This window comes from Oratosquilla oratoria, chromosome 16 (genome assembly GCF_046742065.1).
Source record: "Oratosquilla oratoria isolate Oo_2021 chromosome 16, ASM4674206v1, whole genome shotgun sequence".
In the NCBI taxonomy this organism is placed as follows: domain Eukaryota; kingdom Metazoa; phylum Arthropoda; class Malacostraca; order Stomatopoda; family Squillidae; genus Oratosquilla; species Oratosquilla oratoria.
Window position 1 is genome coordinate 54,022,750 of NC_134792.1, and position 15,289 is coordinate 54,038,038.

The 15,289-nt window shown below is 40.3% G+C and overlaps 1 protein-coding gene across 1 annotated transcript; it reads right to left on the reverse strand.

Annotated features, from left to right (window-relative positions):
* Positions 1 to 958: 958 nt before the first annotated feature.
* On the reverse strand, positions 959 to 10,397 carry LOC143034021 (glutamate receptor ionotropic, kainate 2-like). Its single transcript, XM_076199865.1, has 5 exons — positions 8,884 to 10,397; positions 6,871 to 7,019; positions 6,472 to 6,630; positions 3,282 to 3,385; positions 959 to 2,855 (listed from the first exon to the last, which is right to left on the reverse strand). The coding sequence occupies exons 1-5, from the start codon at positions 9,014 to 9,016 to the stop codon at positions 2,618 to 2,620; spliced, it is 783 nt and encodes a 260-aa protein (XP_076055980.1). The 5' UTR covers positions 9,017 to 10,397; the 3' UTR covers positions 959 to 2,617.
* Positions 10,398 to 15,289: the final 4,892 nt, after the last annotated feature.

Consider the following 15,289-nt stretch of genomic DNA (forward strand, 5'->3'; position numbering starts at 1 on the left):
TCCACCCTCCTTCTCATATTAGCACCTTAGCACCTACCAGACTCATAAAGGACACAGAAAACCTCATACTTCAGTGCACTAACATTCCTAATATATCACCACAATATGTCTTTCCTGAGTGACTTGTGGACCCATCTGGAGGCTGTTGCCAGTTACATGAAAACTGTGTGAGTCTAATGAAAGAGAGACTAGGGATAACAGATTGGTTGGAGATTAGTTTCCAGTTATAGAAGAATGCTGTGTGAGCTGATGGAGACAGGTCAAACCACATTAATACAGGATTCATTAGTCATAAAGGCTCAATGGTTCATGATGGTGAATTGAATATGGCAAGCACTGATATGTATGACAGTTGGTTAGCTAGCTGCGGCACAAACAGTGCCCCCAATTGTTAACATTCAACAAGTGGATGACACTGCACTTGTGGCAGATCAGAGGAGGATTTAAAGCAGTTAGTGACAAGAGTTCAGGAGGATATGTGGGAGGAGAAAATTGAAAGTGAATGTGAGTAAAATAAAAGTGATGAGTTATGCAAGGGACAATGGTGGCAGTGAGTTGGTGGCAAGTCTAGGAGAGAGGCTTGGGAGAAATGGATTGTTTCAAGTATTTAGGGGCACATGTAGCAGGGAATGGAGAAGGATGGTGGAGGTAAACTGTAGAATGAAGGAAGTAAATATCTTGGAGGAATGAAAAATGTCATGAGAAGTAGGTATACAGGAATGAGTGCAAAGACTGTTCAAGGGGACAATTGTGCCTATGCCTATGGGAGGCAGAAAGAAATGTAAATGTATTTGAGATGTTTGGTTGGGGTTATGAGGATGGATACAATGAGAAATGAGGAGAGAGGTTGGAAAGGGAGCTGGCAGGTAGGAATGATGAAAGAATACTGGGATGCTTTGGGCATATGGAAAGGATGAGTGAAGAAAGAATGCCAAAAATAGTGTGAAAAGTAGTGGATGTCAGGTTCTGCTGTGGAGGTGCTGTGTCTTGCTGCATTGTTTCTAACCCAGTGGGCAGGAGGCAGTAATGAGCTTTCATCCAAAGGAGCTATGATAAAATATATATATGGGTGAGGGGGTGCCTTGGCTACCTACCATATCAGAGGGAAGAAGCTTGTTGGTTTATAGATAGGTAACAAATGGTACCCCATGTAGTGACGTGCCGCTGGTCAAAACCAGACTGACTGTCGCACAACTCAAGCTTGGCTTTTATACTAGCTGTAGTTGGCAAGCATAGTTCGCAAAGACGTCCCAGCCTGCCAGCGGTCAGCCAATCAGGAATTTGGAAAACTCCCAACGTTCTTGCCAGCCTCCTTTAAAAGGTCAGCATTTTGCCAAGAAAAGCAGACTTGTCTCCCAACTTCTCTCCTGGGCTCAACTCCATGCAGCAGTTCTCTCCAGCAAGACGCCTTGGGACCAGTTCTCTCCAGCAAGATGCCTCGGGACCAGTTTCATCCAGCAAGTTGCCTCATTCCTGCCTGTGGCCCTCTGCCCACAGCCATGATGCTTGATGAGGCCTTCACTCTGGGCCTTCTCCCAACGTGACTTCGTCTTTTACCTCCGAGTATATTAACCATTAAACCTTAGTTTTAGTGTTATTGTGAGTCTCATTTTTCCTGGCTTGTCCATACCAAACCAAACCCACGACACCCACTTGTTTATCAAATAACAAATAAAGAAGTAAATCAAACATATGGGAACATTAGTTAAAAAGTGAACAATGCATATAAGAATGATCAAATACAAAGTAAAATTTTATAATTGACAGGGTTATTCAGTTAATAAATGACCAAAATTTAAGGTATGAGCAGAGAAATTTTTTATATGAGGAGTAGGTGATAAGTGTGTATTTCATTAGAGAAGCTCTTATCAAATAAAACACTACAAGGAATATTTTGGAGGATTACCAACAAGTCTCCAGCAGCACTGTAACAACATCCATAGTCCTCTTCCCAGCACCTCAGCTCCAGACATCATAGGTGAATTACATATAGAAATATATATACATATTGAAATCAGATTTATAATAGAAGTTAGGCAGCTGGCACACTGATGCAACCATTTGCACGAAACCAATTGCCGCAGGTGCCTACATTCTGTAAAGGCAGTATTCCCTGTATGTTTGTCCACTAGCAAACAAGTACATGCATTTCTGAAATAACAAGCAAAGAATAATTATATATTCTTGTTCATTCAGTACTCCGCTTTCAGAGTGTAGATATCTGTTGTGATCGGTTTTATGCAACAGGTTGCATCAGTGTGCAAGCTGCCTTAAGGTAAGTAAATTGTTTTATGTTCATAATTTTACATAATGCATTACAAGTATAAGTATTTTTTTCCCAACTAATATACATACTGTTGTGTCACAGTGGACTAGTACTTTGTCATAAAGAAATCCAATAAATCTGAAGTAAGGATCAGTAATATAGTGCAGTCTATACTTTATTTTGCCATGTATTTTACTCAAAGCTTTACTGGATCAAGAAATCTGCTACTTATCTAAAGCTTGCTTTCTAGTATTTTTATTGCATAGACATAAATATATATATGTATACATGTCTTCATTGTTTGAAATGTCCTCTTGGTAGTCATCTCTTATGTGCCAAGTCCTCTTATCATTATTCATGCTTGGCGACATGGCTGCAGAGCTCCACCAGGAATACAAGTAATGCCAGAATCATCCCAACAGCATACATAATGAGGGCAGACTGAAGGTGTTTGAGGGATAGGATGGGTAGGAGACCTCGAGAATCACTGATGGCACCCCGGTTGTTCTTCCAGCCCTGAAACTCAGCTCCCTTAATGCCATCTTTCAGCCACTTGTGTGGGAGACCAAACTCTTGCAGTCTTAGCAGTCTGTTATGGGAAAGAACAGCAAAACATCAGAAACCTTGGTGGATCTCTACATTTGATCCTTGTAAGATGACTTCATGAATATTTTTTCTTATGACCAATGGAGAAAATTGAGAATGCTACTCAATATACTTTTAATCATTTAAAGAGTGTTTAATGAAACAAGAGTGTAGAAACATTTTTCCATTATGAGTACTATTGGGGAAATAAAGAGATCAATTAAACTCTTCCGTTTTACTGAAATATGGTGGTAGCATTCTAGGCTTCTGCTTAATAGGTCTAGTTCAGTCCATCAGAGAATCATCTTAGAATTAGCATTAATATTTTATAAAATATTGGTTTAAGAAATGTGAAATCTAAATTTTGTAATGTAGGATACTCATGATTTGCAAAGATGATGAGGCTAGTAGTACGTGACTCGTTACGAACTGTTTGTTAAAGTTGGGCACATAGGGGCATCCATTGTACAGGGTGATGGCAAAGGGCTGTGGTGAAAAAGTCTGTCTTGCAATGTGGAACCTGGAACTCCCCAACTGAAAAAAAATATATACATATATAAGAGTATAATTACAGCCATGAGCCCAGAGCCAGTATACACAGAAATTTATTGTACATACATAGATATACCAAGGCTTTCCCCCTTACAAGGGAGGTAGCCAAAAAGAAAAAGGCATAAAATCATTCCCACCCATTCCATCCCTAAATACACTCCACTCCCCTCCACCCTCCCTCTTATCTTAGCACCTCCTGGATGATGGGTCATCCCTGCACCCTTTATTGTGGTTAGGATATATTTACCAATGCCAAAGAGATTGATTTTGGTATTGTTCATTTGTTTGTTAGCAGCTATAATTACCCAATTATGTTTACTGAAATGTAGTATACAGGAAATGGGCAACATTCATGGGGCCTTATCTCCTACTCTCCAATTTATCATATCTAGATTAAAATTCATGTACAGTTCCAACTTGTTTTATATTCATATTTTCCAATTATCATATTTAGATTTCAATCTATACATTGTTCCAGCTTGAGCTGTATCACCTAAATTATTCCAAGTATTTATGCATCTGTATGGAAAACTTTATTTCTTCATATCTGTTAGACATTTAGTCTTTCTCAATTTGATCTCATGACCTCTTTAAAGCTTTCCTATCGCTAATCAGGAGATCTCTTCTGTCAATTTAGTCCCTCTTCCTTAGCAACCTGAATACTGTAGAGACTACCCAACTTAAGAATGAGATATGTTCTAGAAGGCTGTTCATATCTTGAATTATTCATAAGTTGATATTTTGATGGCTATGGGCCTTATGAGTACCTATTGATAGGTTAGCACCATTGTATTATGTACATACATGTCCTGGGTATGACTTTAAACTGCATCCAGTGGTGAGGCTCAGATTGGGAACTTCAGAGTTTTAGGTAAAGTGGAGTTACCCATTAATCTGCCATTGCTCCCAGGCACACTCTGACCTGGAGTGGTAGTACCTGCCTAGGGTCTAAGCTGTCTTGTAGTGTGAGCCTCTAGGGAAAGCCTAGGAGAGGGAAAACTGAATTCAAGTCCCCTGCTGCCTTGCAGGGTATGCCTCTTCAGGCAAAGGCTTGGAGATGAAAATTAAATAAAATTAAATCCTCAACAGTTGATTGGGTGGAAGAAGTAACGTGACTAACTCAACAGCTGTGATGGCAAATGAAGGCTGCAATAAATTACAGAGCCCCAATCATCTTTGTTTCTCCTTCCCTTTGGAACAGCTTAGTAGTTTGTGAAGATTTGTGGAGTGCAACATGATGTACACCTTAAACAAACCCATGCACAGGCATCTTCTAAAATACATATTACTATACATATTCAACATGTATAAAGTGATAAATAAAATAATGAAGTAATTAAAAAAAAAAATCCAATCTTCCATAAACCAGTTCTTCCATCCAATACCTTCAATTTCAAAAATAAATAAGGTTAAGATCAATGAACTGTTGAAGGTATAAGAAAGCTGGTTATCTGGTCAACAGAAGGATATAGTAACCAGAAGTCATGGAGCACCCAGGAAAGAGAAACTGATACGCTAGAATAAGGAATAGTGAAGGTTATTGATAAGACTAGATGTATCAACTCCTTGGCTGGCGAGTAGACCATATCTCTTCAAGAAAGGTGATATGATGATGATATGGTTTAACGTCACAAACCCCCCCTATCAGAAGGCTAGGATGGTGCCCCTCACAGAGGGCTTTGTAGCGTGGAATTTAATTAACCATGCCCTTGGTTCAACTTCGCTGGTGGCACGATTCAAACCACCATCCCCTCAACCTTCGCCACAAGTAACGACGCCCTAACCCACTCATCAGGTACATCAAGAATATGAAATACAAAAGGCTTGGGAAATCACTTCCATGATTATGGGAAAGGACTCAGATATAATGGATCAGATTGATGACATGCTTATGTTTGTTCAGCACAAAAGAAATTATTTGTGTCCAATGAAAATAAGATTTAAATCACAAGTCATAACAAATGAAGTAATTGGCAAGTCTGAAGCTAGCATGAGAAGAAGAGTTTGAAAAATATTTAGATTAGAAAATACGTAATTGAAGATGAACATGCAAAGACACAGAAACTTTTAGAGGAAGCCAAAGTAATATAATGAAATGAGGATGGCAGATGGAAAACATGTTTTGAAGAGTTATCAATCAGAGTGTAAGGAAATGGTTTCAGTAAAGAAAGGAGGGCAATATTCCACTGGAAACAATACATTGAAACTAAGTAGCCTATGCTAACATAGATGGTATACTATCAACTAAGTTGGAAACAAATGATTACTTGAGGGTAAAGAAGCCTGATATATTGTGCTTAGTAGAGACCAAACTCCCAAAAGATATTGATCTTTAGCTGGGGAATAAAAGATATACTACCTTGAGAAGAAACAGATAAGATAAAATGGGCAGAATGGTTATGCTTGTGAGGAATGACATAACAGTGGAAGAAGCAATTCTGAGTAAAAGCAAGGCTGAAACAATACACTTGAAAATTAGAACTAAAGAGATTTCATGGTGGCATAACCCCCCTCAAGACAAGAGCTTGGAATGAAGATAAATATCATGAAGTGTTGTTTGACATAACTTTACAGAATTAGAAGGAGCAGTTGCTGATTGTTAGCTGTTTATGGGAAAAAACAGGAAATACATTCTGAGTTGGTAGAGATCATGGGCTCAGTCCAGAGACTAAGTGTCAACCCCGCAGGTATGCACCTCTAAATGCTGATGAAGGGATTGGGTTTTGAAGTCAGACAGATGATTCTAATATCCATCTCATAGGACCACCTCTTCGAATACGTCTTTGTTTCCAAAGCTTAACAAATATTAAAAAAAAAAAAAGTCCCCGTTCTCCGTTTTGCCAGATTGTTTTGTAATCTATTACCACTGTAGCAGATAACTGGAAACTATATAGGATATTTGTCTAGCAATTTTATATGAAAATTTTTGTAAAGTGGAATTACTACATTTTAAGGTAAATCTGAAATCTTTTGTTTACAAGGTTACCTAATAATATATCATGTTACTGTAAATTACATGAACTTTTAATTTATGTAGACACAATCATGATATGGTTAAAAATACTGACCAAGCTGGTTGTTATCTGGACAGTAAAATAATCACTGACATAAGCAATGTCCTCGCCCTCCCGGATGCGTCGTATTGTAAGCTCCTCTTCTGGTGTGTAACTCTCTTCTGTTGCCATGGCTCCCAGTTTGGCATAGATTCCACTATCAGCATGGGCATACTACAACCAACAAGTATATGCTCATTACAAGAACTAGTACGATCTACTTAAGATATATAGTTTGTGACTTGAGCATGATATATAATTACAACCGTTTTCTGCAATAAACATAATCATGCTTTGTATACAACAGTAAACCTTTTCAAATCACTTTCATTTTCAAATTCATCTTCAAGAATTATTGGACACAATATTGGTATAAAAAATTTGGTTCCAAGCCTAACTCTTTCAATGTCTTACTGTGAACATGTATTCATATGTTGTGTCCTCAAGGAACATAAACTGGATGTCTCTCTCCTGTAAAAAGTTGTAAAGGTCCAATAAGCTATCGATAGGCTTCTCAAAGGATGGGAGTGTCAGGAAAGATGTCAAGCTTCCAGAGTACACAACTGTGGGACAAAAAAGAAAATTCTGTAAAGAGAAACAGTAGTGATGCACATTTCAATTTGGGAGAGTATTGTCAGATAAATGTTAAAAGAATGTGTTGTGACTGAAAGGGAGGTAGCTAAGTCAGACATATACCTATTCCCACTCATCTCACTCCCCTCCACCACCCTTTCCACCCCTTCCATCTCAACTCCTCATGGATGGCGGGTCATCTCTGCATCTGCCAACTGCCCAGGGTCAAACACAATGCAGCAAGACACGGTATATTCACAGCAAGGCCACTTCACTTAATCAGTGACTCCCCCTTCTCCATCCCCTCATGCAGAAAAAGAGAAGACAAGGAGAAATCCCTTTGGGCTGTGTTCAAATATCATTCACACATAAGCACCCCTATCCCCCAATCCTCCATTCCTTGCATAACAGTATCATCCATGCACAGTCATTCTCCACTCATCTCTATCTCCTGCCTGCTCCCTTCCTTCCTCAACAGACATTCCCCTCTTTCTCAATGCCCCCTTCACCCCATCCATCCATCTCATCCTCAGTCATCCCTTCAAGTTCACTCCCTCCACTTGTACCACTTCTTTGAATATACGTTTCCATTTTCGCTAACCCTGTGGTAGAGGAGAAAAAATACTCCCACCGAGTGTTCCCGCTTGAGTCATAAAAGACAACTAAAAAGAGAAGGAGGGTAGGACTAGGTATCCTATCTACTGCCCTGAAGCCGTTTTCTACGAGACCCGACGACACCCGAGAGCAAGGTGGTAACTAAATTTTTATTCGCCTCGCCGTTATAACTGTTACAGAATAAATAGAAGCAGCGATACAATCCAATTAGTCAGGGCCCGGCCGATCTGACTGGCGAGACGGTAACGCGTGGAACTAAAGTTCAAGGGGACCCGTGTTTATAGCTGCGCGACGGCCGGGCCTGACTGTTTGAATTACATCGCTGCTACTAGCTATTTGTTCCATAGTAGTTACAACGGTAAAGCTAATAAAAGCTTAGTAACCGTCTTCTTCTATGGTGCCGTCGGGTTTCGTACAAAACGGGCTTCAGGTTTAAAAACTTTCGTATGATCTAAGTGGCGAAGTGGTTACGCAAGGGACTCACACTCAGGGGACCCCGCATTCAAAGCTACGCGACGGCCAGGCTTGATTGAATTATATCGCTGTTACTAGTGATGTTTATACACACACACACACATACATACATACATAGGGAGTTGGGGGTATTAGAGAGTGTGAGTGAATGATATTTTGACGCGGCCCGAAAGTATTTCTCCCGGTCTTCTCTTTTTCTGCATGAGGGGACGGAGAGGGGGCTGGATCACCGACTCACCGATTAAATAAAGCGGCCTTGCTGTGGATGTGCTGTGCTTCTATCCTAGGGCAAAGGGCAAGAAAAGCAAAGAAAAGAGGGAAGGAGGGGTGGTGAATGGGAGTGGAGTATATGGGGATGAAATGGGTGGGAGTGGATTTATGCCTGTTGACTTTGGCTACCTCTCTTGTAAAGGGGAAAAGCCGCCCTTGGTATATGTGCGTATATATACACATATATATATATATATATATATATATATATATATATATATATATATATATATATATACAGTGGCGGACTTAGCCTACATGGCGCCCTGGGCGAACCTCACCTTCGGCGCCCCCTTTCCACAATGCACATAAAATGCTTGGCGTCTCCCCCCCCCCCTCTCTCTCTCTCCCTAGTGCCGCCCTGGGCGACCGCCCATAGGAAGAACCGCCACTGTATATATATATATATATATATATATATATATATATATATATATATATATATATATATATATATATATATATATATATATAAAAGTTAAGGTAAGTCCTTACTGTAGATGTTAAGGCAGAAGAAATACCAGGCAAGGGTGACAATGCGAGGCGCCACACGACTGGGTTGGATTAAGTTGCCCTGAATCACAATACTCCGGAACTGGTTGAAGGTGTACCGGAATATCTGGTCCATCCTTACTGCATGATCCAGGAAAAAAACGTATTAACCCATTGTATTCCATGTGGTACAATCATGGACTAAAGTCCTGCAACCAATGGTTGATCTAAACCCATAGTTATATAACAATGTACTCAATAGATGGCTCTACCACGCAACTCGATCAAAGAATCGGACAACACAGTGTGTCTGTATATCTACCTAACTGTACATAGTAAATAAACAGGAAATCAACACTTATGGGACTCTGTCTCTTACTCTCCAGTTTATCATACTTAGCCTCATATAAATGTATGGTTCCAACTTAGGCTGCATCCTTATCTTCCAATTATCGTACTTAGATTTGAATTCCAGCTTTGGTGCTGTCACCTAAGCTATTCCAAGTAAATGCGTCAGTACGGATAGGTTGCGTTTGACCTTCCGTGCACTTAATTAACATATAAACTCTTCGGGGTGCAGTGGTAGAGTTCCTAGCTGTCGCTACGGCGGTCCGGATTCGAATCCCGCCTTGGAATGAAATAATTTCAGTAATGCTGCGGGTCGCTATTCCAACTCTCGGGCGGAGAGTTGGGTGTGAGTGTATAGTCAACATTGCCCATAGATCGGTCATATATGAGCTCTGACCTATCTTCCGGGGGGAAAATAGCTATCGATCACGAGTCCAACACGTGATCCAAGACCATGGTGAATCACACAGACAGACACAAATTCAGTACTCCACGAAATCCCCCCCCCACACACACACACACAAAAATCAACCAATAAAGAAATCACTCTCGAGGCAGACACCGGTTTCCCTGGTGCACTTATGTTTTACGAGCTACTAGCCTACTACCCTCCACTGAAACAGTGGAAGACAGAGCATTTGATACTACCCTGCCCTTCACCTATCTTAGATAATAAAAAATTATTCTCTTCACTGGGCTAACCAGTGGCCAAGGCAGATTTCCTGTGGCAGCAGATTGAGTCTCAGAAATTTTGGTATGACTCACTACTTAGACAAAAGAAAATATTCAATACATACATAAAGGACGGTCAGTTGATTCCGGAGCAACACTCTGAGCGGCTGCTGTGACAAGTAGGACAACCAAGCCTGCGCAACTGACAGCAGCCACCAGAGATATCCACACCTGCAGGCAATGAGTATTTAATTTTTTAGAGTTAATTTACCGATTATCAATGAGATATCTTACCAGAAGTTAGTAAATAACTGAGAGGGTAATGCTGGCCTTTGAGACTGACTATATGAATGTGTGTGAATACAGTTATATGTGGTAGAGAAAAGAGATGGTGTAAATTATACAAGAAAATAGGTTGAACATCCTGACAGTCAGTGAATGGAGAGTGGGAAGTGAAGGGAATAAAAATGATGACACACTAGTCATTTCTCGTTAGTATGCTACTTGTTTTTGCTACTTCATTTGAGTAGAAACGAATTCGGTTATGATCTTTTGTTTTTCAGATTTCCAAACGTCAAATTACTCTGAGTCATATAGTGAATACGAATGTTAAAAAACACATTATTGAGAAGTTCTTACGGAAGTCTAGAATATTGTAACCAAAGTCGTTTCTAAATCAAGTAGTATGCAAACCTAGTGTCGTGGCACACTGGATATTTCTCGATAACATGCTACTTGTTTTTCCTACTCCCTTTGAGTAGAAACGATTTCGGTTTCGAAACTGAGGGACTACTATAGAAGATACTATATATTACTTGAGGCCTCTTTTATTTTTGCTTAATCTCGGTTGTAGTTAGATAATTCGTTCCCCAAAAACTGTACTTGCAAACTACAAAACTGTTTAGTTAGTACCGGGAGAGTAAAAGGCCTTAGGATGGCGAAGGCACGGTTTTTCTCAGCGGGTGCCCTGGATACAAGACATGCTGCGCCAATCGTGTATGGATTCGTGAAGTCGACCACAACTGACCGTTGAGGTGTAATCGTCAGCTGAAAAACAAAAGTTTGAATGAACGTGTCGAACAATATGCAGATGTAGGAAGTAGAACATAAACAACCATTAGGTATTTACAGGTCTCGCCTGGATTCACAATCCGATTATGTAAGTTTGGTTTGAACGTGTGGAAATCTTGTAAATATATTTTGAAAAAGTTACTTCCGTTGAAGCATAACTTTCTAGTTTACCTGTATATCTTGTGATAGTATCTTGTAATTATTTATACCATGGTTATATATTGGAAACATTAGTAACAAAATTCTATTCTGAATATTTAATTGTGTGCATTTGTGTACGTATGTCACATACCGTATTAATGGCCACGTCAGCTTCTCTTCGTGCTACCATTCCAACAATCCCTGTCACTGTTCCATCTGGCTGTGGTCCGCCCCATGCTGGAGATTTCATTGCATCATAGCTTATGTGGGAAGAAAGATACAGACTTACAAATAAATATAGACTCTAAGTAAACCGTTAGTATAAACACAAATGAGAATAGTTATATACAAACAAGCAATGTAAACAAAAGCAAGTACTGTACTTGGGTTACTGACGAAAACTTACGTAAAGTTGAATTTGTTGGAGAGAATGGTGAGGATGTTGCCGTCCAATCCTCCCTCATTGCGAAGCCGACCATCAGGAAGAACTTTTAAGGGTGACAGTGGAGGGAAGTCGACACCTGCCGATTTGAGGTGCCGGCCCCTAAAGTCACTGTAATACTCCATCATGTCTGGAAACACGGGCTCCAACAGGAGCGCCCCTCTTCCTCTGCCCTTGAGCTGAGTCGAAACAGAGGTCCTCCAGTATCCAATACGTTCGAAATATACCTTGCCATTCTGCCGACAGCGTGAGAGAAGAGCCTGTTCTAGATTGCTGTTGTTATAGGCTGTATTTTACCAGCGCCGCTGACATGCATGAATCATCAATTGAGAGCATTTGCTAAGGAGTGCGTAGCTTCATTCACACGCTGCTCGCTGACATCCGCCCCCACGATCTCTCCGAACAGGCTTTCATGCAGCCACTCTTCTCACTCCAAGCAACTTTCAGAAAGGAAGCTAAACACTCATGCTTTACAGCATTCTCTGTCCTAGAGTATAAGCCAGACATCAAGTCAATAATCCTTGGAGCGATCCCGCGGATCCGCAGATCCTAGAGCACTCCGCGATGCACCGAGTCAAACGCCTGATCAACATAAGCTGCAAGAAACTCTGTTGAAAACTGATGTCGGTGCTCCACAAGAATACGAAACGCTAAGATCCGATCATTTGTGTGCCTTACCTGGTGTCATCTTATATTTCGTGTGTTGGCTTAGTCAAGAGTAATTGTATGAACTGCTTTTATAACATAAGGCTTTAAACATGACCAAAAGTCGACCCCCAAGCTCAATTAAGCCATTAAAGCAGGGAAATTCCTATAAGTTGAGGAGAAATGTCGTCAGACTGACTAGAATAGAATCCTTAAAGAGGGTATTTCCTGCATCGACCAACCCACAAGACCATAGAGTGGATGAATGAACTCTAATGGTTAGCCGGAACAAGATTAAATCTCAGAGGACAAAAAAAAAAAAATTGAAAAAAGGAGCCGGACTCACTGTGTCGACGCGAGTAGAGAAGATGTCGGTGCGGTTTGTGTGGTCAGTATTTGAGTCGTTCTGATGATGCTGGACACCCACGGCAACCCACGTGCCTTCCCGAAGGAACGCCTCCAGAAATTCGGGGAATTCTTTAGGCTGTGCTGGGATGTACCATCGAAGGCCTGCAGCTTCCAACGCCTTCTCTTGTACCTACAGAGGGATGGAGACGCTCATTGAACGACTTCAGCCATGCGGAGGTGCGGCACCTATATCGATGAAGCCCCTTATAGATTGTAGCACTTTGTATACATGTAGGAGATACAAGTAAATGCGTAGTTGGAAGTGTGTAGCGAGCGTGAATCTTCTAGAACAATCAAATTGCCATTCTGTTTACATAATTATCAATTATTTTGTAATGCGAAAATTGAATAAATGAGATAGATTATTAATTTTATCAAAATTTGAATTATTGTATAACTGAAATATGAATGAATGTAAACTTCTGTGTACAAGGAATAATTGTGGAAAATTAAAATTAACAACTGCCTTGGGCACGCGAACAGCGTGAAATAGCGTCACGCAGTCAGACAGAGACGAGCGGGCATTGGAGTAACTTACTAGTGAGAGAGTGTGAAACACATTGTTATTTTCCCTGTGAAATTAAAAGTTGTGAACAAGTGAACACTCCATCGTTTCTTTACCACCTTTATTGAATCTACAATACCCTTAACCCTTAGCTGAGGAAAGGTATTTGCATTTCAAGTTGAGATATATTTTTCTTCCCACCTCACTATCCTAAGTGACAACACGTAGCTGAATAAAACATTTTTGCGTTAGCTAGAATAGAACGAATATCCCTTGCTGGAGAAAGGGGTTGACATATATTTTACTATGCTATTGAGTAACATCCCATGGCGTTAAGCCCTGTCCACAGTATTACGTGGTATACAGACACAAACGAAAGTATTGTTCGATGGTGAACTCGCCGCTTTTGTCTGCGAAAGACAAACACGAACACTATAATGGTTTGTCTGTCTAGAAAGGCGGTGTGCCAGTCACCAAATTTATCATTTGTCTACATAGGGATTTACCTACAATAATAAGTATCCCTTGGAACAGGTGCCTCCAACCAACCTTTCGAAATAAGTCCAAGATCGATTCAGGGTTAATGAGAAGAATGACATGTTTTTCGAGAACGTTGTTCAGTTTCTGCCCAAGGACATGGTGAATCTTGTCCAGTTCTTGCGGAGAACTCAGCCGGAGAAGAACCACGGCCGTGGCAGAGGAGGCACTGAGTTGGAGGGCAAGAGATGATGACAGGTCTGCAGTGACAAATAAGAACAAATTTGACAACACACATGTATGTACATATACGCTCGTATATACCTTGTCGAAGTGTAAAGCAATTAAAGCATTATTCATCTTGTAAAAAGTACTCTCAATACTTCTTATGAAAGTGCTAATGTTGATGGATATGATATTGGTAAGTTCTCCCAAAATGTATTATTCTTTTACCCATTTTTTTTCAAGTGTATCTGTCTAAGTGACTTACTTATAAGATTCACTGGTAGTTTTCATATATCCGGCCAAAAAGTTAATAATCTATGTTTTCTACAGGCAGAAAGAGTTCACCAAGTCTGGCGTTTTTTTAAAGTAACGGCCCTAGATTTTATATAATGTCATCAGTAGGCTGTAGTTTGCCACCAATACGTTATCTACGCTTGCTTTAGAGGTGATGTGCCTTCTACTTTCTAGATCTAAAACCCCACTGATCATAGGTTATAATTCTAACACTAATTTTAAGTTATAATGTGTATACTACGTCTCATTGCAGGGTCAGAGATGAATTGAACCTGAGGTTTGTTCCAGAGTACTCACGATTTGTGCGATTGTCACAAACAATGTAGACCAAGGAAGGCTCGGATGAGGAAAGAAGGTAGAGTACAAAATCCGTCGTATCCCTTTGGTCAACATTGCTTGCTTGTAATTTCGCCATGGAGGACGTAACAACCCCTGTTTCACCTACGGACGACATACATAACAAAATCACCATGTTTACCGTGTCAGAATTCTCTTCTGTTAGTCTTAACTTGACAACAAACATTCCCTAGGTGTCATAAAGGCGTTATGTGATAATACCGTCAAGTTTATCTTACCTCGAGTGGGGGTGGGGGTGAGAAGGACGGCAATCCATAGCAACAGGATAGAAGAAGGGCGGTATAGACTCGGACAGATCATTGACCGTGGAGTCTTGAGGATTTCCATAGTAGTCCTGGAACAGAAACCATTCAGGCCGCACAGTCTGGACAAATCAAAAGGACAAGAGTAGTCTGCAGTAAGGTAATAGATAGTCGACTTTATTCTTTTCTCTTTCAAGACCTATTTTCTCCTTTGGCGTTTTTCTTGTTTAGCTTGTCCCAGGTACCATTGCACCGGCAATATCTAAGTACATCTACCCATGTAATCATGAAAATTCAGGTATAAATTTCTTGGTAAAATATATTACTCTGTACTACATAATTGCCTTATTATTTTCGAATGAATAAGTTCCTGCCTAAAGCTAATTTGTATTGAACCTAGTTAGGACTTTCCTCTTGTCCGATAATTTCGTCTGTGTGATCCAGAAGGGGATTAAGGTCTGTTACTCTTTGGAGGAAGTGCTAACTGTTACCTAACCATCTTCTCGTAGGTTCTCCGAGATAGAATTTCACCAGAGAAGTCATTACTAAGAGTGAAGAAACGATCAATTCGCCAGTGATATA